General features: G+C 31.5%; 1 protein-coding gene and 1 non-coding gene across 3 annotated transcripts in view; both read left to right on the top strand.

Moving 5' to 3' along the window:
• The window catches only part of Dh31 (diuretic hormone class 2), a 38,043-nt gene extending 13,328 nt beyond the window's left edge, over positions 1-24,715 (top strand). Inside the window, exons 2-5 of one of the 2 annotated variants that reach the window (XM_089703338.1) lie at positions 22,960-23,043; positions 23,456-23,560; positions 23,792-23,812; positions 24,138-24,715. In XM_089703338.1, the coding sequence (XP_089559464.1) occupies positions 22,961-23,043; positions 23,456-23,560; positions 23,792-23,812; positions 24,138-24,267 (339 nt within the window). In that variant the 5' untranslated portion in view covers position 22,960 and the 3' untranslated portion in view covers positions 24,268-24,715. The remainder of the gene's footprint in view (positions 1-22,959; positions 23,044-23,455; positions 23,561-23,791; positions 23,813-24,137) is intronic. The other variant, XM_089703339.1, reaches the window with a different exon arrangement.
• A 1,058-nt stretch (positions 24,716-25,773) lies between these two features.
• On the top strand, positions 25,774-25,845 carry TRNAE-UUC (transfer RNA glutamic acid (anticodon UUC)). The gene has a single exon. It is a non-coding gene; the product is annotated as a tRNA-Glu (tRNA).
• The last annotated feature ends 728 nt before the right edge of the window (positions 25,846-26,573 follow it).

Genomic DNA, 26,573 nt, shown 5'->3' with positions numbered 1-26,573 from the left:
GACATGTCAGAACACGTTGTGATATTATTTTATAAATCGTACGGGAGTTACCGCTCAACTGAATAATGATGGAATTCGCTCATGTATAGTAGATACGTACCATGAATGTTCCACACATTCAAAACTATCCGTAGTCTATACGTGTCCTTTTATGAGTATTATTCTGATCCGTTTTTATGTGAAAATAGACATATTACACACGGCTAATTTGATTGAAAATTACGTTTCCTATGTTCAAATGATGCAACTTTTTTGTTAAAACGAGTAAGTACCAAAAATTTTACAATTAAATTCTTTGGTTTACTGAACTTGTGCTGAAAGGGTTATCGTATAATAATTATCGAGATATCTTAATATAAATTAGATTTAGATACACTTATTTCAAAGGATTTACAATTCACTTCTAACGTTTTAGAATAATATTATAAACTTGTACACCTTGACAAAAAGTAAAAAATTGCGGGTGAGTGGAGATTATTTTGTGCAATTAAATATAACGTCCTACGACGGTATGGTTGCGTTCGTAAGGAATGTTAACGGATATAAAGCAACTAAATGTTACATCGATTGCATGAACAAAAATAAATATGAATCGAAGTTCATTTTAAAATTTAGTGAATTGATTTGAATTATGAATTTATTAAATGTCGCTAACATTGGAAAATAAGTTAAAGGACCTTGTTAATTGCTATATTATTTAAATGATTATTCACTGCTATTTTTATATTAGCACTAAGGTGTATTCTTGCTCGAAGCAGAATACATAAATGTGGCCACTACTCCTCGCAGGGGTTAGCCAGGTCAAATTCACCCTCGCAGGGTGTCTCTTAAGCATTTTTTGGCAGGCCCTACTTATTTCTAGTTACAAACATCCCTCGCGCAGCTGTCGCTCGCAGGGAAATGGTGCAAATATATATCGGCCCTCGCGGGGCTTTGATTACAATCGTCCCTCACGGAAAAGATGGTGCGAATATATATCAGCCCTCGCGGGGCTTTGATTACAACCGTCCCTCATGGAGAAATGGTGAAAATATATATCAGCCCTCGCGGGGCTTTGATTACAACAGTACCTCACGGAGACATGGTGCAAATATATATCAGCCTTCGCGGGGCTTTGATAACAACCGTCCCCACGGGGAAATGGTGCAAATATATATCAGCCCTCGCGGGGCTTTAATGGCGATTGGTGCAAATATACAAAGGATTGATCATTAAAATGATCATAGATATTTGCTTTTGTCAACGAGGACCCACGAAAGAAGTTTTGGATATGACCGTATCGGATCTTCACTCTTCTAAGGTAGGTAGAAAAAGGTTTTGAAATCTACTTCACAGTGGGCAGTATAGTAAATGACCTAATAAATACAATAAAGGTTAGATACGTCAAATAATGGGCGCATGAAATTGATACTTCGTATCCTAAAAGTTTACGCTTCAGGAATCAGGAAACCACCATTGGTTTACCAATTATGGAAATTGGAATTGAACAAATTGTATTTACCAATGCAAAGCCTAATCACAACAAAGGAAGGCGAGTCTGATCAAATATCATCTCGCAAATGATTTGTGGCGGTGGTTTCGAGGATTGTCACCAAGCCTTGTGTCAACGGTATGTTTGGTATCGTAATTAAATGGCACTAGCCGACCAATTTTCATATACAAACATCGGAAGAGATTTTTTAATCGCAAAGCGATTGAATGTAACAAATGACGATTGATTACGTATAGTTGACCTCTCATAGGCCTATTTTAGTTGCCCGGTCTTGTAGGCAATTTATTTGACTCGTTTTTCAACCCATTTGACCTCATTATTGCACCCATGAGATTTTTCTTCGGGGCTCAAACAATAAATCGCTGAGGGATTAGGATAATCGTTTGTTAGACAAGTTTTTTTGTCATCCCACCAGGATTATTATATTGTATAATAAAGTTATATACAACTATTAACGTAAAACGTTTAAGTACTCAACGAATGCTGAGAATACTGACTGTTGAGTTACATAGGATAGAGGATAAATAACGGAAAGTCAATCTTTCTAAACAAAAGCCTCTTATTATTAGATATTACTTGGAACCCCTACCCTTAACGAGAAAGCTCTGCCAAATGACTTCTCATTTCTTTGCGTTGAGGGGGGGGGGGGGCAATAAATGAAATGTACAGGCTATACGGCTTTTAAAATATAAGTCTGGTAAGCGAACTAAACTTTGCTGGTTTAGTTCTTGCTATATCGCTATCCGTGCCTGCTTCTCGTGTTTACGGGTGAATTAAGTTTATCAATAGTCATAAATGCAATACTATTCAGAGGATATACTGCATTTAAAACATGACAAAGTCTGGTAAGCGAACTAAACTTTGCTAGTTTAGTTCTTGCTATATCGCTGTCCGTGGCTGCCTCGCGTGTTTACGGATGAATAAAGTAATGTCCTGTCTTCGCATCCACAGCTAACTGTCCTATACTATCATAATCTTAACACAGATTCATTCGACATAGCTCCCCACGAGCTCAGTTCTTCATTTTTGCACTCGCACAACTGTGGACAACACAAGAGCAATGCCTCCATTGGTAGCAGTTACAATCAAGGGATAACTAACCTTAGGCTAGCCATATTACGGATGTTGGAACAACCGACTATATTCAGGGCAATTTTCTTTGTTCAGTGTAACGTTTAGACTGTCGTAGCATTCCTACGGAACAAAGATGGGATCAGATCTGCATCCTTCATGCAGTTAATCGAAAGGAGATACTTTCAGACGACGATAGTATTCAAAACCCACCATATTCCTTAACATAATAATGCATAGTTAAGCTTATAATCTCTCTTGCCATTATCCTGCAGCAGAATTCCTTGGCGATAATTTATCCTCGTTAGAACGAGCGAGGGTTGTTACGATAATATGAGAAATCCTAGTCAGTTAGAGACCTGAACGACGCGATAGAGTACCGCTATTTCAGTAGTAGTAACACCTAGAAGGGTGAAGGTATTCTGGAAAGCGGAACTGAAGGCCCGGTCAGCAGCATCAGCCACCTAATAGACAGTGTTCAGTGCTGCACCACTATAATCTGCAAAATGACTCTGACGGTATGAAAATGTGGAGTACATTTTCAAAATATCAAATGATATAGTTGGAATAAAAATCCTATTTGCCTCCGTCTATCCAAAAGACATACGGAGTAGCTAGTAGTAGTTGGTTGAATTAGAATAAAGTAACTATAGTTAAAATCCTTTGTTACTGACTGAATAAATTTGGCTCTTTTCCTATCTGACGTTCATATAGCTGTTGACTGCCTAGTGTTGTGCACAAACACTATTATTATTAACTAGCGGTCCGCCCCGGCTTCGCTCGTGGTACTTACGTTTTCTCTACATAAAAACCATCCTCGTACTTCAAGGAATATAAAAAGAATTATCGAAATCGGTTCAGCCGTTCTCGAGTTATGCGCTTACCAACACATTTTGCGATTCATTTTTATATAAGTATAAGAATAAGAAGATAAGTCACGTTATGTAGTCCCGAGGCTTTCGGTATATAAGTTCTGATGTAAATCATAATTATATCTTAAAACCGAATTGATTAAAAGTAACGTACTTGGCTGTAGTAATTGCAGTTTTGGGACACAGATAAGCTCCTTATCATTTTAGTCTCTTAAGTTCAGTATATTTGTTTCCAGTACAGAGTTTATGACCTATCAGTTTTAAATAAATAATTGATGCATTGTACTGAAAGTACTAGCCATGTTTAGATTATGATTGGTGGCGTTGGCTCTAAACATTAATAGATACCGCACGGTTTGGTTGGATGTTAAAAATCTGTATTATAATTAAAACCGTTTACCTGTTTTGATATTTTATTGCCTTATTCAAGGGGTGACCTTTTAAATTTATTTCTGACCCCAAAAGTAAGGACCAAGTTCTCTTCTTGTCCGCTTGTAGCAGGTTGGGTTAAAACTGTGTGAGTTGAGACAGGTGGTAATTCTATGTTAAGATGATTCAATTGTGCTTCTACAGAGTTCTAATTGAATAAATAAAGGTTTGAGTTTGAGGTATTTTTGCCTCGTCGGGATCAGCTGTTGCTTCATTTTGTAAGTAACATCTAAATGCGTAATTGAAAGTCGTTACTGGCGCTTTCGCAGATTTACGCTAAAGATAGTGAAAATTGTAGTAACTTTAACTTTTCAAGCCCAAAAGGTTAACTAAGGTACGCTTGAACCAATCTCATAAGTTCTAATACTTTTAATCATTATGATTAACTTTTTGGTTCTTATTTGATTAACTTTTCATCTGGGATTGTTAATATATTATATAATATAAAAATTTGTGTGATTTATTGGTAGGTATACTATCTGCACACCTTACTCTTTCAAATAAAGAAATAAGTAATTACTTATGTATTCAAATTCACATTGGCGTCCATATATTGTACACCAGGTGGGTAACAAGCAGGTCTCAATGAAGTAAGCTTCAAATTACGGTCAAGTGTTTAATAGCTGTGTTTTACCTGAAAATAAAACACATATTAAATACTTACCTATATTTGAAGCTTACACTTAACGTCCACCTGTTGTGGATTTCGACTCAATGAAAAACATCCAGCGCCCGACATTATCGTGCGCCCCGCCACCTGGTGGAGAGGTGTGCGAGAGAGATAGCATACATACAACGGAAAGAGAGGGAAGAATAGGCGGAAAAAGCTAGGTGCCTTCTCAATGAAGTAAGCTTCAAATATAGGTAAGTATTTAATATGTGTTTTATTTTCAGGTAAAACACAGCTAATAATTTTTGCCAACTCAAAAATTTTCTCTATTGATTAAACTCAAACAGGCATAGACAAAAGATTTTCGTTTCACTAGTTCACAGATTGTATTTGAAAAGAAATCATCGTTGGGGTATTACGAATAAATTAAAATTTATAAGAACGTTTTTCATATTGTCTGTTAATTGGAGTCGAATTGGAAATTTTAATATTCTCAACACGAAATTTTCTTAATAGGTATGCATAAAGTATGGCTTCTTTTTATTTGATTTTTCTTCAATGCGTTGTAAAAGGCCTTCGTGAACTAAACTGGTTGACCCAGCTTCGACCTAATAACATGTTTATTTACAAAATAAAATCTATAGGTGTGACGCTTCTGTTTGTAAACAACGAAATGAAATATGGTTTTTTATATTTTTTCAATGAACCCGGATACTATGAATGACGTCACGCTATTAAATGATATTAAAATATTTAATTTTTTTGCTAACATTTAAATTTATTCGCAAAAATAAGCACACTTCACAGCATCATAGAAATTTAAATTTCAGCGAGGTGTATACAGCTTAAACGAATTGCTCTCGTGAGATTTCCTTTGCGTTATTTGAGTCACAATTTTGCACGCGTTTTTTTCGCAATTTTCATAGAACTTTATTATTTATTTTTAATATTTTTGCGATTTACTCTTTGAATGCTTTCTGGTAATCATTTAAATGTGAATATGTTTGGTAATGATCCCAGTAGGTTTTTGCTTAAAATAATTTCCCTCAACTCGTAATTTCGCAGTTTAAATACAATCTACAATTTATTGAACACAATATAAAATAATAATGTATATTATTATCTAAAATTTTGTGTAAAACATATCTGAAATGCTAGCGACTCTCAAGACAATACTATTGTAGTTGTACCTTAGATGGACAAGAAAATTAAAAAAAAATATCATCTATTATCGTGTATATTGTCTTAGAGCTCTGAAAGCAAAAGAAAATGCACTTCCTGGGGTCGCTCCAGAGGTGGTTTTACGACGTGCAAACCTGGGAGCGGTGTTGACATTGTTACTTATAAAATATCTTTAAAATAAATTGCTCTAGCCGTCCTCACAAATGTTCTTACAAGGTATATCCATTATACAAGAGATAACTGCTTAGAAATTGTGTGCCACGTGTAGTTTAAATAGACTTTTTCGATGCAATTTTATTTATTTTTGATATGAAGTGATCGTCACAAATCGAGTCGAACGTTGAATGGATTTTTTGAAAGCCAAACCAAATACTATTTCAGTTTAGCAGATTAAACTCGTATTGTGCTTTTTACTAAACTGTTGTCAAAAGAACAGTGATTTTAGTCCGGGATCCATCGCCCATTTTTGCAAGTGATTACTATCAAGCTAATTTTTCGTGAGTAGCTTTATTTTGATGAGATGCCCAATAATTTCATGTACGAAACTCTCGATTGTGGTAGCTACCAGAGGAAACAAGGATAAAATATTTTGATTTGATGGTTCTCAAATATTAATTACTAACTGAATGTTTTTTTTATGTTCAATCTCAAGATAATTATCTAAATTATTCGAAAAAATATTTGTCCTACAAAATCTATGGTATGATCAAAGAGTCCCCCTTTCCAATGTGTATCGATAACGAAGTCATCATAAATGATTACTAACCAGCTGATTTTTTTATTTTCACTTATTTAATACTTATATAATTCAACAGACATATTGTCCTACAAATTGCGTAATAAATATTTGAGAACCGTCAAATCAAAAATTTTTATCCTTGTTACCTCTGTAAGCTACCAGAATCGAGAGTTTCGTACATGAAATTATTGGGCATCTCATCAAAATAAAGCTACTGACGAAAAATTAGCTTGATAGTAATCACTTGCAAAAATGGGCGATGTATCCCGGACTATTTGGTATTTACTAACATATTTTTGTACCTATGTGAAAATTGTTAATGTGAATATTCGTATTTTATTTCATTGGATACTAACATTTTTCAAAATTATAACCAAATGTTTGTGGGTTGATATAGCCATAGCTTTGCCTACTTGGGAGCAGTCAGCAGGAATAGGAAATGCAATTTTAAAAGCCACTCCAAAAGCAATTAGACTCTCATAAATAAATTTCACCATTAATTAGATAGTTCCTTGTGCTAATTGCATACTAATTTAGCTAATAGATTCAATGCAATGTCGGCGACTGCATTTTACGACTCAGCATCATTTTGTAGGCTTTCGAGATATCTAAATTTAAAGGAAAAAAAACTTTTGTGTACATTTATACATAGAATATGATGTTATTATGTTATAGACGACTTTATTTGTTATTTCCAATTCAATAAAAAATATTCTTCCATATAGGAAAATATAATATTGAGTTTTGCGGCTTATTGTAGAGCCATTTTAATAGGCAACATTTGACAGTTCAACAAAATTCAACAACGTAACCTAGTAACCACGACATAGAATAACATGATATTTCGTTTTGTTAGAACTGCACATTTGTTTAACTTTTTTCAATTACGATTACATATTTATAATAATAATGACCGATAGAAGTAATTTTAGGATTTGATTTCACTGATAAACCATTCTAAACATAATTAACAATTTCTGATTTAAAGAACTGACGTCGCTACAATTTTGTGTCAATAAACCTTTTTTATTTTTAAATACCAGAGACGTTACTCTAAAAATCGAAATCTGACATCTAGAATCGAATGCATTGATTACTTGGGAATAAAAATTATCATAAATTATTGACATGTGTTTCAAGTTCGATTGACAAATGTTTCAAGTTCGTATCGATTAATTCACTTTAATCGATGTTTTTAAGCAGTTTACCACCCTATGAAGATAAAATTGATAGACGTCAAATGTTGCCTATTAAATTGGCTCTACTATAAATGTCAAATCATACAATTACCAAGTGATGCGATGATTTATTTAAAACATTAACCTTATTTTCAATGGCACTCGATTATGCAATGAAGCAAAGAGGGGTCCTACATTTATAGAACAAAGGGGTTCGAGTTATCTATACACATAGCTTTATATTGTCAATATTACTATGAAATCTTTTAACTCCATGTGTCCTTTAGTCCGTCAATTCATTATGAATAAAATAAATGATATTTATTTCGAGCTGTTTTTTAAATTCAGAGAGATTACGAACAGCTTTCTGACTGCTGCTTCGCCCGCGTAGTTTCTCTAGTCACCTGATCATTGTACTAAAAAAATATATCATAAAATCGCTCCGTTTCGACGAGACACACAAAGAAACAAACACTTTCGCTTTCATAATATCAGAGGTAATAAGGATAGCCTTTGCTTTTATAAAAGTGGTAATTACTAATATGTATCAGTATATACAGTAGAGTTTAAAAAAAATCTCAAGCTTTTAAAATTGTCAGTTTTCCCTTCTACCTCAAACATGCCAAAGATTTTTGAAACAACATAGGTTACACCCAGTGTCACTTTATTTCAACGCAGTATCGTCATAAAAGCGCTATTACCCCTTGTGAGTTCAGGCTTTATGAGTTCTATGTATTTAATTAAAGTTTTAACTTACACCTATACCAGTTAATGAGCGTGTTAATAATACTTACTCATTTATATAAGAAAGTTTGTTACTTCATCATTAAGGTTGTTAAATATAAAGGTATTAGCGACAAAGTTGATTCAGTAGATGAAAAGATATAAAAGTTTACATATTATATGAATATGATGGTTTTCTATATACATAATCTTAATATATATAAATCTCGTGTCACAATGTTTGTCCTCAATGGACTCCTAAACCACTTAACCGATTATAATGAAATTCGCACACCATGTGCAGTTCGATCCAACTTGAGAGATAGGATAGTTTAAACATGTAGGTACTACGGGAGAAGCCGGGGGGACCGCTAGTACAAATATATATTACAATGTACATATTAGTATTTTGACCATTAACAAAATAGGTACTCATCTATTTTTAAAGGAAATATGTACACAAATCTATTCTATACATATAATAAATCTGTAGAAGGGTCAATTCTGTACATTGAAAATATTGAAAAAATAAATAGCAGGGGGTGTTACTGGATCGATACCAAACCCAAATATGTGATTAAAAAAATTTTTGTCTGTCTGTCTGTATGTGAAGGCATCACGTAAAAACTAACGGTTCGATTTCGATGAAACTTGGTATAATTATACCTTATTATCCTGGGCATAAAATAGGATACTTTTTATCCCGGAAAAATACGTAGAAATAAATAAATCTTAATTTTTCCGCGCGGACGGAGTCACGGGCGGAAGCTAGTTTTAAATAAAACTATGAACAGGAAAATAATATTATTTCCTTCATTCCTTAAATGTTTTTAATCTGTACGAATGAAAGAAACCAGCAAATTAAATAATACCACGAAGTGAAATAACTCTATATTATTCATTGGGGTGTGTTCAAGCTTACGGTGAACTTTTACCTTAAACAAGGAAAATATGAAAACAAAGTACGTCATGTACCTTTTGTTATTAGTTGTTTGTTTATATTCTTATTAAAATACACTAGGTAAATAGTGAAATATTCATTTAATACCTACCTAGTGTAAAAAAAACTTCATAAGTAAGTATTAGTAATTTTGATAGGCCTGCATTCAAATGCTTTATAAATATATTTTTTATGGAATAGAAAAAAAATATGCCTGAGCATGTTGTATTTCCGAAATTGAATATCGTTCGGCATGTAGAGAAATGATGTTTTTTTTTTTATTAATTTCGCGAACTTGAGAAGTGACGTTAAGTCAATGCTAAATGAACACATTTCCTTCCATTCATCCTGTGCTTTACATTTTTTTGTCCTTCTTTTTAATTGTTCACAAGCCCTATATTTTATTAGGTTTCATAGTCTAAAGTCATTTAACTTTAAACGATGTCTATAAATAAGAATTAACTGGACAAATTTTCACTCCTCATAATCTTTATGAGTAATGTCGGTAACTATTTCAAATCATCTGGTTATTCCGAAAGGACACTTCTGTGTTTAATCTGAATTAATGTAAGGATTAACCGCTCTTTTATTAAACGATAGGTTTAATATAGCTTATATTTAATTACAATATTTCTTAAATTCCCCTACTGTTTTATTTATTTCTTAGTCATATTGTAGAAAAACGAAGATTTGTTGGTTCTTTAGGGTTTAAATATACGTCACTAAAATATTTCACAATAAAATATGTAATATTGTATGTCGGTTGAATGGTTCGTTGTTTAGTAAACATCTTCTTTGAATACTTATAAACTTTCACGTTCAGATTTTGCTTGTTAAATTTTATTTTAAACGCGATGAATATTCTTTCTTGCTTTCCAAACTCCGCTCTTCAAAAATCTCGTTAATCTGCTATTCCTCTTTATTCACCATCTCCTTTCACAAATCTTTCTCTTATCACGTGTCACGCAAGGTCCATTACGACACGTCGTGATAAGGACATGTCGCCTTATTGCCGTCTCTCGGTGAAGCGTGACGGGACAACAATACATATATTAGTCTGTTTGGGTGTGAAGGGACATGAAAGGGTCAATTATCGAGATCGTAAGGCGGTTTTCGGAAATACATTATTATGTAGACGTCTTATAAACATATAGTAAACAAAAAGTTGTATTAAATTATCCTGTAAATAAATAAATAACATATAGGCTTAATATCTTCATCCATGTTCGTGTTAGGTGGGTTGTGTAAATACCACGGCCCACCTACTGTTTCAAAAGGCGATATGGTGCCCAGAAGTCAGGCTACGTACAAATAGTGTCTTTAAATAGAAAACAGAAGTATGGAATTCTTCATCTTTCTTGCCTCTTGGATATAGCTCTCATAGTTGCAAAGGTTTGCGAAAGGCCCTTAAATCAAGCGAGGTACAACTTATAAATTCTAGACTTTCTTTTTGCGCTACCAGTGCGTAAGACGTAAATAATAAATATATTTTATTTATATCTATATGTACAACCTCGTACGCTATAAACGTAAAAAATAAACCTTCCCAAGCTAACAAACTCAATTAGGATCAAAACAATCGTCAAAAGATAATAAATCAAGCGAAGCAATAAGTTTATCTCGATCCGTCAAAGTCGAGGTTTTGCTACACTATTGCGTTCATCAAATAATGTTGTTTAGCCAACGTCCGCGGAATCAAATCTCGCAGTTTGCCCAATATCGGGGTAATAAAAAATACATGATCAAATTACGACGGGGAGAAAACAAAAATAACTTTATAGAAAATAAAACGCTTCATAAGATTTGATGGCTATAAACGGTTAGGTTAAAAGTAATGGCCGTAATTCTATTTTAAAAATCATAGTGATATTCAATTTAATTATTTTGAATAATGAGAAAGTACACAATATTAATCACACAAAGGCCATTCAAAAGTGCTTCTATATGAAGTCTAATTGAAGAAATACCTAAATGTTTGAGTTTGAGTAGGCCTAATCGTATGTAGTTTGAAACTTCTGATAAAGTATTCGGCCAATATGAAATTATGTTTAGTGACATGAAATTATGCATCGGACATTTCGTACAGTTTGACCTAGAATGCTCGTTTAAGTACGACATTGTCTAGCAATATAGCAAAGCTTAAAGTTTATTTGAAGCAAGATATTGCAAATGTTTTCAAAGGATGCCGAACATACTTCCCGTAGTTGGCGACCGAGATGCAAACGTGTGAAGAAACTTAACCATGCATATTTAAGTTTTGACCAAATACTTGAGCGGTATTTCTTTGTGCCTATATCGTACTCGTTTAATTTTATTCGACAAATTTTTAGAAGGGGATTTTTAATATAAAATGCACTACCAAATTCCTATTTTGTATTATTATTTGATAAATACTTAATGTTATAACTCTGGACACATAAATCACGAATTTCAGATAATGGTGTCAGCATAAAATATGTTTTCTGACTTATTACTACGAGTTTTTTTAAGCTTTGTATATAGTTTTTTTTAACCTTGTAATAGTAAAAATGGAAGACATATATTTGGGTTATAAATCATAATATATTTATAAGACAATAAATATAAGTCCATATTGGCTGTGGCAAATCTCACAATAGAGTGAAATGTCTTGAGGCGAAATAAACGTTCGATATTAACCATAGATATTTTCTTGGTATTTTAATAAGTCAAGGAATTTTGTACATCGATAAAGGACATGTCCAAAAATGTATGAACCAAAAACCCAGAATCGACAGGAATGAAACGTATACCAATGGATTCGCATTGAAGTATAATATAATATTACCAAGGGGGCAACTCCGAAATCGTTATAGTATAGGAGCTAGGAGCAAAATAAAATAACTAAGAAATTCCTTAAAAAACATAATATACATAAGTTTCCGTTATGTTGTGGCTTAATATGACGATGTTATAATGTTTTATCACTTGTGTTACATTTAATAAATATCATTTTTACAAGAAACGAAACAAAAACGTTAAAGCACAACATAACAAAAACTCTCGAATTTGTAGTTTTGTTCTTTTATTTTATAGATACTACGATTGTTATAGTATTATATTATGTATTATTGGTAATTCTATGGCTAAAGATTGAAAAAAAAAATCTGTATAGTATAGGAGCTAAGAGCCAAAAAACAAAGTGAAAAATCGTTTGAAAATAATAAAAACTCGTTATGTTGTGTGTTAGAATATCGTTGTTATTCATTTATTTTTATAATTAGGTCTAATTTTATTAAGTTTTAATGATATTATAATCTACCTATCTATAATAACAACTACATTCGAATCTACAACAAATTGTGTTACACATGAATGTACCAGCAAAAGCAATTAATCAATTAAAAATTAAAATTATAATAACAACGATAATCTCATCCACATCATAATAATTTTCAAACGATTTTTTATTCAGTTCTATTGTCTTTTAACTCCTATACTATACCTATTATTATTTTTTATTTCCAATCCTTAGCCACAGAATTAGGCACCAATAATACACACAGTACTATGGCAATTGTAGTATCTTGAACCAAAATAAAAACTACTAATAACGGAATCTTTAGTCAGTTATGTTGTGATTGAACATGATGTTATTATGTTGCTGTTGCTTTTAAAATGTGTTGATGATAATTATCATGTATAACACAAGTGATACAACATTATTATAACGTCATATTAAGCTACAACATGACGTAAACTTATTTTTTGATTTTTTAAACGAATTTCTTACTTATTTTATTTTGCTCCTAGCTCCTATACTATAACGATTTCAGGATTACTGCTTTTGCTATATTATATTATATTTAATTACCAATCCATTGGTACACATTTCATTCCTGTCGATTCTGGGTCATTTTTTGGACATCTCCTTTGGCTGTAAGTTCCTTTATATTATTGTGTTGGATATCATTTATGGTTTGTAAAAACTCTTTAGGGTATAAATACGTAAACTTGTGTAGCGTGATTCAAATATGCACATTGGCTTACCTATACCTATTTAAAAAGGCAAAATTAATTTTTTGGTGGTCTTTTTCATGTTTAAAGCTTTATTTAATTTGATAAATACAGATGAATCTGTAAATAAAAACTATATGCCTTATATATACCTGTTCATTTTATGTTAGGTATAACTGAACTTTAGCCTTCCCAGTAGGTATAAAATGGTTTTTAGAAATTACAAATTGTTCGAAACAAACATGTGTTGTTTAAATCAATTATTCAAATCCGTGTCCCTTATAATGACGGCGTGAACACATGTACAACAAGTTACAAGCCCAAAGATAAGGGTCATCATTCCTCGATCCCAAAGGGATTATGAAGTTGTCTTAACTTTTACAAGGAATTGAAGTTTTAGGCCTTGTCCTGGCCCTGTTGCTTTGTTACGTATTCATATCCTATGAAACCTTGAATTGTAAATAGAAATAGATAGTCAAAGCCTGTTAATATATTTATGGAAAATATATGAATGGGTACCACTCAAACACTGCGGAGTTTTTAATATGCGAAATTATAAATATGATGAAATTTTATTATTATTTTATTGTAATTAAATACAAATGTCAAAACGAGATAAATTGCAATGTAACTTTCATATAGATGTGTATAAAATTTGTGAAATAATGCAAACAGTCCAATTCCTTTACATAATACAGATAACGAATCCTTTCAATACAATTTATGACAAAAGGTTTATCTCTGCGGCTTCGTTGGCTTCACAGCGGAATATTCTATATGTATGGATAAAAAGATTAAATATCTTATTGCATACAAAGCTTGAAGAATCGTATTTATGATTGTGTGGTATTTGTCGCGTCCCGCGATTTGAAATAGCTCTGTGCTCCCTGGTTGAAGATTTTTGTAAGATTATCAATATTTAAGATTTAATATCCTTATGTATCCATTGCCGAGATAGACATAATTAAATTAAATGCGTTCATATATCCTAAATTAAATTTTCTTTATTCGAATCGCGAGGGACTGGAACATGTTTCCTGAATCTGTATTCCCCGACGAGTACAATTTGGAGGTCTTCAAGAGGAGAGTGAACAGGTACATTCTAGGGAAGCGCGCTCCATCTTAGGCCACATATCAGCTTACGATCAGGCGAGATTGTGGCCAAGCGCTCCCCTATTGTACAATAAAAAAAGTCCATATATAACTACTTTTTTAATAATATTGCACTAAAATATAAAAGTATACTGAAAGTTATTAAAAATTTAATACTGAAACGAATCATATTTTAAAATACCTTTATTATGTCGTAGAATAGCGAATTCCGCAAAACGTTCTCACTTTCTGCGATGTAGCTTTTGTTTGTAAGAAATTAAACTTCAGAAATACACGTTCTGTAGAAATTACTTCCCTTTGGAGTATTGTTATTAATATTTATTTAACGACATGCACAAATGAACTTTTCATTAACATTGCCCTTCATCCCTTTTTAAACCTCGGTAAAGACTTAAGAATTTCAGACTTAGGTACCTTATTATTTACTAGATTTCCGTTCGCGTTTTCAAAGAAAAACCCGCATAGTTCCCGTTTCTGTGGGATTTCCGGGATAAATGCCTATGTATTATTCTGGGTCTTTAGCTATCTACATACCAAATTTCATTGTAATCGGTTCAGTAGTATTTATTGTGAAAGATTAACAAACATCCATCCATCCTCACTAACTTTCGCATTTATAATATTTATATGGATTACTCCATAATTATTCTTACAAATTCGTATATTTGTCCTAATCTTCTATCAAAAATTAATATAGCTGTTCCAAGGAGATACTCTAGGAAAACCAATGTATTTTTTGTCAAAAGATATAGAACCAATTTAGGCTTCAACAGCGTCATTGCTAGAGTTTGTCGGGAACATAATAGATTATTTAATAGCACAAAAGTTGACATCAACTTTCTTAGTTTGTTTGCATATAAAAGCGTTTTACATAAAAATTATACTGATGAGAATAATGTTTTCTGATTAGAATTTATACTACGATTAGAAGCTATAATTTGATACAACTCAAAAATGCATGTTGTATTTGCCTGTAATTGGATCTACATCTTGCTATGCATGCTAATTTATGTCACATACTCAAAATCTTCTTATATATAAAAATGAATCGCAAAATGTGTTGGTAAGCGCATAACTCGAGAGCGGCTGAACCGATTTCGATAATTCTTTTTTTATTATATTCCTTGAAGTACGAGGATGGTTTTTATGTAGAGAAAACGTAAACATGTACCACGGGCGAAGCCGGGGCGGACCGCTAGTATATTATAAATATAAGATGTACATCTGTTGGCAAATCAAATAAATAAATAAATAAATACTTACGTATAAATAAAACAAGTCTCTTAAATTTTCTTGTGATAAAACAGAAATAAATTAGTTCTATATAGCATAATATTTTATACGGCTAAAAGGCATAAATCTAACTTTACCTTATAACAACAATTTTCTTGTATAAATATACGTTATTTTTTCACGATATAGGGAAGCACATTAAAGTCGTAGGAAAATATTTACACAACGTTTATACAATATACATAACATTAACTAGCAACTTTATACGGTTGTATTCTTTGGTGCATAATATTTTTGGTGGAACAATAATTTTGACAGTCATAGATTTCAGAATTAAAAATTTCTGCTGTCGTTAATATGCAGATAATTATGTTTCTAGTACATTGTTTTAAGTCTTTTTATGATATTATATAAGCTCTACAAAATACGATAGCTCTACGGAAACACGAAATCAAAAAAACGTATTACAAAATGAAAAATGTTAGTCAAAAACGTGTAAGGCACAATAGCGACGTTAAAAGTCCGATAGCGTAGTCGTCTTCTTTTCAAATCAGAACAGACAAAGCTATCTTAGAGAACGTCCATACAATGTTCTTTCATCTTAAACGATATCTGGAACACATCTAAAGGTTGAAGAAAACGTGTCAGGTGCACATTTGTAAACGCCTTAATGGGTAAAGAATAATAAAGTCTATTAAAAGTGCTAGCTTTTTTGTTGTTTCGTCTTTCCTGTTTTTAGTTAAATATGGAATTGAAAAAACTTCTAAATCAGAATGTTTCATTATCTGTATTAAAGAATTAATGATACGCAAAAGAACCTAAAAAATAGATATACTTATATTTCGGTAACATTCACTTTTAAAAAGTAATGAAATTGAACTTTAACTTACACAACTCAATGTTCAAGTAACATTGAAGTGGATAAGTCCTTGGAATATTTACCCGATGACCCATTTTGAATCTACATAATGTACATTGCCGTACATTATGTAGATTGTTCACATAACATTCAATACTAGAAAACAGGAAAATTATGACAATTTTCCGTTTCTGTATTTATTAATTAGAATATACATACGAGTTTCAACTTGAAACTCTAAAATCAGGAACATTGAAGAATATGAAGAAAATTACTTTTGTTGTTGTATTTTTACAAGTTAAAAATTTTGAAAAGACACGAAACATTTGAAATTTCTGAAAAATTGTCCATAGATAAACCAAACCCAGACAATTAAAAATTAAGTTGCCCACATGATGTTTCTACTCTGTATTTTTCTCTCAATTTATAAACATCTTAACTTTCCCAATTTTCCGATAGGTACAGCAGGTCACTAATCGTGGTAAATCACAGTGTACCTAGTATCGAAAGCAGAGCACGGCTAGCGAAATTGTATTTATTGAATGTACGTGGGATACGAGATAGAGCCGTGTAAAATGTTAGAACCTTGTTACTTTTCACCTCCTTAAAAAGTAAAGGAAATTGTATCTCTTTTGAGACGGTTCAAGAAGGTTCTATATATTACGATCTATTTAAATTTAGTATCTAGTATAGTAATATTATCTAGTAGTACAAAGGATATGATACTCACTGTATTCACTTTTGAGGGGTGAAAGAGGTAATTAGGAAAATATGTAATTACATTGTATTTCTTCCATTGTAAATTTTAGTTATTATATATTTAAGTGAAAATTTGTCTGTTTACTATTTGGGTTTATGTTAAAAATTGTTAATATTTAATCATAAAAATATAATAAATTGTTCTACATTTTAAAATATTTGAACTGAACAAATTTAAGCATAGGTTATAAACTTGGTAGTAACCACTCAAGAACAAGAATTAGAATGTTAAATAGAATTTTTACTATGTCGTAACTTTTCGTGAAATTTCTGTTGAACTTCAATGTTTTTTAAATATTATATTATTCATGCTTCTCCGTTCTGGAAATCTACTTGAATCATTATAAATTGCTGAATAAGTCGACAATTTATTATTATATTCTATTTATTTTCATACTATTTCGACACGATTCAAACAATAATCATAACAACAATAATAATCAAACATAAAATAAAGCCTATGAAAATCTGAAATGGGGTTCACAACTTTCAAAATTTTCCTACTATAAACGGCAACTCCCATATGCTCTACATTCAAAAATTATTAAAGAACCATTTATTTTTCACCATTATTCTTGTTGTTAAGTTTTCAATATTAATCAATTTTCGTTCAAAATATTCGTTCACCATTCATCCACTTCCCAGCGGATACAACACAATCTTGCAACTCGTCTTAATTGCTTGTCGAAAGCAATTTTCTACATCACAAAAGTTCATACATTACTCTCATACAAACTTCTTGCTTGTAAAACTGTGTTTCTTGAGTTTACTTGTTGGACAAACTGTGCTTTACTCGAATAATAATATAATTTGAGTAATATTCTCGCTTTCCATATTCGATGTATTATGTAGGAACATATGACTAAGGCTGATAGAAATTAAGTTTCACTATAGTAGAAGCTTTATAATAATTAACGATTATATCTAATCTTTACCTTATGTCCCAATTTTTGTTAACTCCAAAAATTTACATATATCTGTGAAAAAAGATACTAAGTAACTAATTTCCATAATATTCTTATTTCCATGTTAATTTTTATCAGCTTAATTTAGGCCATCCATCACAGCTGGGTACTAAAATTGTACCAATCAAAGCGATCTTCTCAAAAATAATAAATAAAGGTATCACTTTGTTACCAAATTCTCTTGGAACTTCTAACGATAATTGCTTTTGTAAAGAACAAAGAGATTTTTATAATTGTCCGTTATTAATTATAATAATTCATTTAGGGCCGATTTTTCAATGCTTGGATAAAACTTATTCGTCGAATAATGTATAAAACTACCATTTTAAAAACATATTCTAATTGCCCGTATTTGACAGTATAAGTGACATTTTAATATTATCGTGTAATACTTTATTGGACGGATAAGTTTTATCCAAGCATTGAAAAATCGGCCCTTAGTAAATAAAGCTAATTTATCCCGGATAAATTATTATTAATACATTTCAATATTAAGTGGATAATATCAAGAGTACTCTAAAGATAATCACGGTATGTATTCGAAGTTTTGAGTACCTAAAGGTCATCTTGATTTTTCTTATCACTGTAGTGTAAGGTTACAAATCGTGTTTTACTATCGCACCCACACTAACGTGTAACATCACATTGCAATTTGATTACACTACGTATATCAGTATTCTTTATAATTGCCAATTACCGTATTTTTAGATACCTGATTATCGTTCCGGTGCCTCAAGTTCAAAAAATCTATCACATCTATTTTTGTCAAGTAGGTAGGTATTTATGTTTATAGCCAGTCAATGTTAATAAAAGAAAAATATTCTTTAAACATTATATTGTATTATTATAAAGGATATTAATTTCCACTTCATAAAACCAAGTCGCAAACCTAAATCTCGTTAGCAATTCCGCTAAAATCCTTTTGTTTCGCGCGCTTTTTGTTATAAACATTTAAAGCATAATTAACAATACTTTTTCGAGCTTGCACCGCATTATATAACAATATGTGCATTGTGCAAAGCTCCCAGCCAGGCTGGTGGACACGTTCTTACGGGCAATGTACGTCAACGACAGAATAATAAAACGAGCCAACGGTTAATGTCCATCCTTTGCTCCGTATGTCACGGCTTTATGACTTTCTTTGGTTTAAATTTTTAATCCAGTTAAGCTTAGACTGAGAGAGTGCAGATGGTTTAACAATTTACATGAGTTTATTGGTATGAGGTTTCTTTTCTCTGAATTTAAATATAAGAAGAAAGTCTGTAATATAAATTAGATTACTGTAGCCAAATATATTGTAATCATTTTAATAAATTGTATTTCAGAAATCGTAAAAAAGCTCACGTAAAATAAAACGTTCACATAAATTTACATTGCTAAACCTTACGTGAAAGACAGGCAACTCTTGTTCTGTAAGTTGAATTTTTTAAGTGACTTGAAATTTCGAAGATGCTGTAAAGAGAAACGTAACTGTCTTCCACGCTTCTCGATTGGAATTTTATTTTATTCGACTATTGAAAGCACGATGGATAAGCTATTATTATTTTCCTTGATTTTAAAACTAATAGAATTATTCATTAAGAAACAAATATTTTATTATTCATACCACTAATAATTGCACACCTGTACCTCAATTTAAACAGATGACATAATAAGTAAAACTAGGATCATCCATTAGGCAAAATTTAACCACAGAATTTCTAATGTGCGTTCCACTACACGTAGATACCATTGTTATATGAAAACAACGAACGAATATTTTAATAGGCATCAACGATGTATCAACGCGATACACGAAGGGAACATTTAAATATAAGTACGTTATACAATTAGGTATACCGTATACACTACATAAAAATTTTCATCAAGATTTGAGAAGTAGTAACATAATAAGTTATACATATATACGTTACTAATATGCTATAGTTTGTTTGTCTTTATTTCGCGTATGTGGAGATAGGAGGTTGTATACACAGAGCAAGGTTGTATATATGCTACTTTTTAATTTCCTTGGTCACTGTCGAAGCTGGTGTAAAACAAATAGCTGTAGAGTGTCCAACATAAGAGCTTTTCTTTAAACAAACTTTACGTCACGTGATTTATTTTCAGTGTTTCATTAACAAAGGTAAGCATGTCCATCGATCGACACACTCGTATGTCCAATCAGCGCCATGCTCATTAGCATCGAGTGGGTTATGTCAACTATATGCATGATCGGTCACCGGCGATAAAAGATAATCGAATAGTAATATTAGATGTTTGTATGAAATTGCTGTTTTGCATATAAACAAACGCCCGGTTTGTCTTTTTACGGATTTTTTTTCAGGATGAAGCAAGTAAATGTTAGCTTTCGACCTTAGTTGAATCTTAACTTTTGCAATCCAAAGCTATTTTCTTAGTTTTTATTCTTACAAGGATTACCTACGAGTATTTTTAATTTTTATTTCTAACAATTTGAAACGATGTGTTTTCCGGGGCACGACTTTCCAGTATAAAGGGATATAATTATGATTAAAATTACCTTATATGGTAGCTTATCCGTTTCATATCTGTTGTAAACGATAACATAAGTCGCATCCTTACAATACAAAATCAAATCTTGCTTTTGTAACCCTTCTTATATCATCTTTTTACATTAGTCATTTTTATTATAGGAACAATATTTACATACTATCTACATAAGGTTCAGCATCACGGCCACAAGGGAATGTACCCAAACCCAAGCGTCAGTTTGTATTAGTTCAATCAATTGATCTTTACATATTTGCAATCGTATTTAGATATAGTAACTATATTTACTATCTATGGAGAACACAGACATGTATGGAGAATATTGTGAATAATAATGACGATAGATATGCCTAATGTCTTATTTTTCAGTTAGGTACATTTAATTCATTTGTTAAGTTTGTACCGGTAAGAACTAAATAAAAATGAAAAAAAAACCCTCAGGCATCAAGTAATTAAAATAACATTTATATAAATTATTAGTAAAACACAGATTATTAATTATAAAACTTTCACGACTGACTATTTAACAAAATGTCGTGTCAACAATGACTTATAACAGTTAGGATAAATAAAATTTACGACCCCTACGTCTATATTTAACAAAGTCCCAAAAACTTTACTTTACGCGCCTTTAGACTCTGATCCGCAAATTTATTCTGTTTTGTTTATGACGGCTTAATTCATAATTGAGGTTAGTTACTGATTTTTTTTCGTAATTTAATATGAGATACGTAAATCTGGATACGGTCTGACAGTCTTATTAATAAACGAACTACGCCGCCATTGCCAATTACCTACTATTGAAGGTTGTGATTTTGTCGTTATCTCTCACGTGGCAAATTATAAAAATATTGAAAATCCAAAAGATATGCGAGTCAAATTCCTGATTTATTTATATAAATCTTTTGATTAATCTATGAAATTATTATTTTAGCAAAGAAATGACCTTTGATGACCAATTATAAAAATTCATTGGATCTTTAAAAGCACTTATAAATTATGAGAAAGTATCGTAAAGGTTTTCACGACACATTTTAATTCGAAATATTTCTTTTTTAAATTAGTCTTATCAAAAAGTTTAGTAGAATACCTATTTTCGTCACAATAAACATTATCACGAACAAAAGCGCACAAAGGCTTCTTTCATAATGCCTTGAATTAAGATTACTAAAGCTAGATATCTTCTATACTTCCACGTAATGTGAAAAGCTATAACCGTTTACAGACAAAGCCATCGTATTAGGTGTTGTATATCTAACGATAAGAGCACACTTATGTAGTCCTATATACTTTAATTGACTTAATTATACTGGTATTAGCATCTTTGAGTTCATGAAACTTTTAAGTGTCTACATTAATAGATATAATATTATGGCGCTAAAAATTGTCCTCGGAGAAATCTTAAACTGATAATTTTTACGCACTAAAATAAAAATTAAAAACCAAAATATAGAAAAAATATTTCACGTAATATATAGGTACTTTTAATGTACCTTTCAATTCAAATCATAATAGTTCTAAAGTTCAAAAGCTCTACGTTACTATTTCAAATCCGATTAATAATATACCATCGAAAACCAATTCAAATATTAAACGTATCCTTCATCACCATTCGTTGCAATAGAATGTTCTAGAAGCTACGAGTATACTCGACACTAGTATCAAACAAAGTCCACCTCGCTTGTGGAGTGCACTGATCCGATTGTCTGCTAGACCTACCTGCTAATTGACTACGTAATTGTGAAGCTAAACAGCCAGGCATAGCTTCAGTTTCAAGAGCTCATAATCCTTGTCCTCATTTGCAATGTTCAATAATAATACTCGGTACTTTAAACTATGTCCATTTAATTTCGTATTTGTGAAATATACGGAACAATAATGCGGGATAAATGATATTAATCATGAGCAACATACATTTTCTTTTCATTTAAACTCTAGCAAGCTATGTGTATTGTCGTTCTAAAATAGCCAGGAAAATATTTCATATCTGTCAGTCAATTGTGTAGAAATAGAACATTCATGAAACTTGCATTACCGTAATTATGCATTAAAAATGTACACGTATTATCTTATTCTCTATTCTATATTAACAGAAAATAAGTCAACGCAAAATATATGAATAGATACTTTGAAAATAAAATAAATTGATTAAATCTAAGCTGAATTTTCATAAGCAAATTGCTGTACCCAAAAGCTTGATATATGGAACACACGATAACATGAAATCTCTTTCAATATTTAATCCCTCACTCCATAATCTACGTGCAAAATGCAAACATGACATGATAAAATATATTAATCGTTTCAGAATGGTGCGATTCACGTGTTTGCTTGCTTTCTTCCTCCTCGGCGCACTTCTGCTGGCGACACCAGCCACATGCTATCCCAGGATGTAAGTAATTAATATATTTAGGATTAAGAATACAGTTTTAGTAAAGTACTAGTGAATAGATTGAAATGCAATATAAGTATAGCTGTAGTGTAAAGTCTATCAAAACAGAAAGACGTAAATAGAGCTTTTTCACTTTGTAACTTTAGCTTTCGTTGTGACTGAATTATATTAATTCAATGTTTTACACATGACAGTTTTTACATTATTAGATTAACTAATAATCACGTAATAATATTTACTTAAAGCTCATCATATAAATACTTACCTCTCACAAAGAAAGCTCTTATAGGCTTAGCTTAAGACTTATAATGCTCATTAAATTTTCAACAAACATTTTTTGTTGAAATTTAGCGGCGTTGTCAAAGCTCTTCAATAATTCAAGAATTTACTAATTTTAAAATTAATGTTTCAGCGCTGGCAACTACTTCCTCGACGATGGACCATACGAGCCTGAAGAAATCGTGGACATGCTTAACCGCCTGGACAACTACCTCCAGCTTGAACGCAGAGTCGCTAAGTAAGTTTTTTTTCCACCAAATTCAATTAAAAACTCGAAAAACAATGAAATAAAAGTTTAAATTACTGGACAATTTTTTTAAGTAAAATCTGTTTAACGCATATTTTGTGCTCTATCCTAATAGATAGAGCTGTTATGTTGGGCACTTTTAAATATTATTGTAGTTTTAAAAACCTGTATTTAACCCACTTGTAAGTATTCATTCAAATACTAATATCAATTTTTTTACAGCTACAAAGATGTAATTTCAAGGTATGTAGTCACATTATGATAACAATTTTATTATATTAAGCAAGTTTCCGCCCACATACCTAAAACGACCCACTACAGGAAAAGTCATACACCTATATCCAATTGATATTAGTAGGTACCTAATGCGAAATTAAATTAAAAAATAATTTGACTATTTTCATATTATTACTCAATGTACCTACACTATTTACACCTACACTTTCCCATCATTCTCCATTTTCTGCGCTTATTCTGTATTGTTGACGAAAATCAACATTGATCTTCCTAACATTCTTCTACGTCTCTGGTACTACCAGATGTGTATTAAACAACCTTATATTTACAGCGAGAAGCGTGCCCTGGACCTCGGCCTGAACCGCGGCTACTCCGGTGCCCTCCACGCAAAGCACATGATGGGAGTCGCAGCCGCCAACTTCGCAGGAGGCCCCGGCAGGAGGCGACGCGACGCACACTAAAAACGCTTACATTATAGTCACATGCGTGCTGATACGACTTATTAAACTTACACTCCACTATCGTTTGTGTCAAACACAAAAAAATGCTTTTGGTTACAAACAACAATAGTATCAAACAATCGGCCTATTGCTAACGTAGTGTAATTCAAATTCCTATATAGAGATTTAAAATTACTTATTAAACACCCTATCTATATTTCATCTATCTATCTCTTCGGTAGTGTCAGTATTTTTTGACTCAGTATTATATTGTTATACCTAGCCACGGCATAAATCGTTTCGTCTTTCCATTGTAAAAATTACGCTTTCGATGTACCTACTTTGCTTTGTTAGATAATATTATCTACTTGTAAGAAACGTTTATTTTCCTATTTAAAACGTATGTGACAAAGTTTAGTAAATAAATAATATAATTATTTGGATAAGTTACAAATCCTTCTGTCTTAAATTGTTGTCGAAATAAAGATATTCGTATTTTATATGAGTTTTTTTTTATAAATTCCCCTTCCCAAAAGGATCCTATTTGTTTATATGTACATTTAAAAATATACAAAAAAGCTAGAAGCTATTATTTTCCGTCCAGTTACCAGTAGGTATATTTTTCCGAATAATAGGCCGCATTTAGGCAATAATAAAAATGACAGTAGATTTAAAATAATTCCAAATTTATTATATTACTTACATATATTAAAGAGTATTAAAAAATATGAAATTATAGTGTTTACTGTTTAGTTATGATATTTAGCGTTTTAGCGATATTTAGCGTTTGAGTTTAGCGTTTAGCTTATAAAATATATTATGATATTATGTATTCTGTGATATTAATATTATAAATTATATTATACCTACAATTTAAAACATTTCATACATAGGTAGATACTAGATACCTATAAGCGTTAAAATAATCTTTAATCTAATTTTAAATAATGGAAATAATCAATATTACATTAATTTTATCATTATTTTGAATATAAATCGTAAAATTATCTCCGCTTAGTTGGAGATTGATTTTAATCTGAAAAAAAAACTCCTCTTACATCCATGAAGCGATTTTTGATAACAATGACATCTAGTGATAACAAATAGTATTACTACAAAATCAAGTTTTGTTCTAAATTAAAACAGAAAAAATTCGCAAACAGCGCGCGCTGCGAATTACAAATACATAGTTCATGAATAATAACATAGATGGCGATAGGTACTCAATTTTAATATTTTCATAGGCATTTCTTTTTACCTGTACAGTTATTTAATGTAGAATTCGTGATATTATTGATTAACGAAATACGTCATATTTGATTAATTATTGAAAATTTTCATTTCGATTTTAATGTATAAAAAATTGTATTGAACATTTTTCGGTATTTTATTGTTACGTTGTTCGGTATTTATTTCTTTAAAATTCTAATAATAATAAATAAGACGTCTATTACCAAAAATAACTAAATTTACACATTAATGTTACTTCTACAATAACCATAGTGGTATTTTGGCAGTGTTCATAACTCCCGTATGGTCTAGTGGCTAGGATACCTGGCTTTCACCCAGGAGGCTCGGGTTCGATTCCCGGTACGGGAAAATCCTTTTGTTTTTCTTTTTATTTTTCTTATACTATGAAATTCTGTTAACTTAAAAATTTCATAATACAACATACCGTTTTAAGTTCTAATTTGATTTTGGATGCTTAAAACGCAAAAGTTCTTTTTTTAACGAAATATATAAGAAAATTTTATTGAAACAGAAGTTATGGGTTTTAAAAATTAGTAAACAAAGTTACAATTCTATTTATAAACCAACAAAAGGTAATGTCTATACAGCCATATTTATACCGTATTCTACATTCAACGCTTGCGACATCTGCTTAGCTAAAGCTGTATCAACAAAACGCGGACTAATGGTCCCCAATATACATAGACCTCTATACTCGACGATAAGTCCCACGTGCCTTTGTTCTCCCGTCCATTATAAATGTTCTTGCGGATCAACTTTTACTGGTTTGTATAACGAGCGAAAAATCGTGCATTTGCTTGAATAACTTTGAAGCTTTAATTTTTATCTTTCATATTATGTGCTTACGCAAAATACAAAGTATTAGAATAATAGACTTGCGTAATGGTACATAATCCTTACAAATAACATTGCTCGTATTTATTATGGTTTTAATGGTTTTAGTTCTTGGTTTCACCGATGGATGTTGCTTTGCATCATAAAATATATCAGCCAGCAGCCTTCCTATCGAGAACTATACGTCCCGTCTTCATGTGACTTTAGCCTTAATACTTATTTTTATTTATTTGGGATAACTT

This window comes from Colias philodice, chromosome 14, assembly GCF_061535455.1.
Source record: "Colias philodice isolate Cphi_HAF_F1 chromosome 14, ilColPhil1 Martin Lab GWU primary, whole genome shotgun sequence".
NCBI lineage: Eukaryota > Metazoa > Arthropoda > Insecta > Lepidoptera > Pieridae > Colias > Colias philodice.
This window is presented reverse-complemented; position numbering and strand designations above follow the sequence as displayed.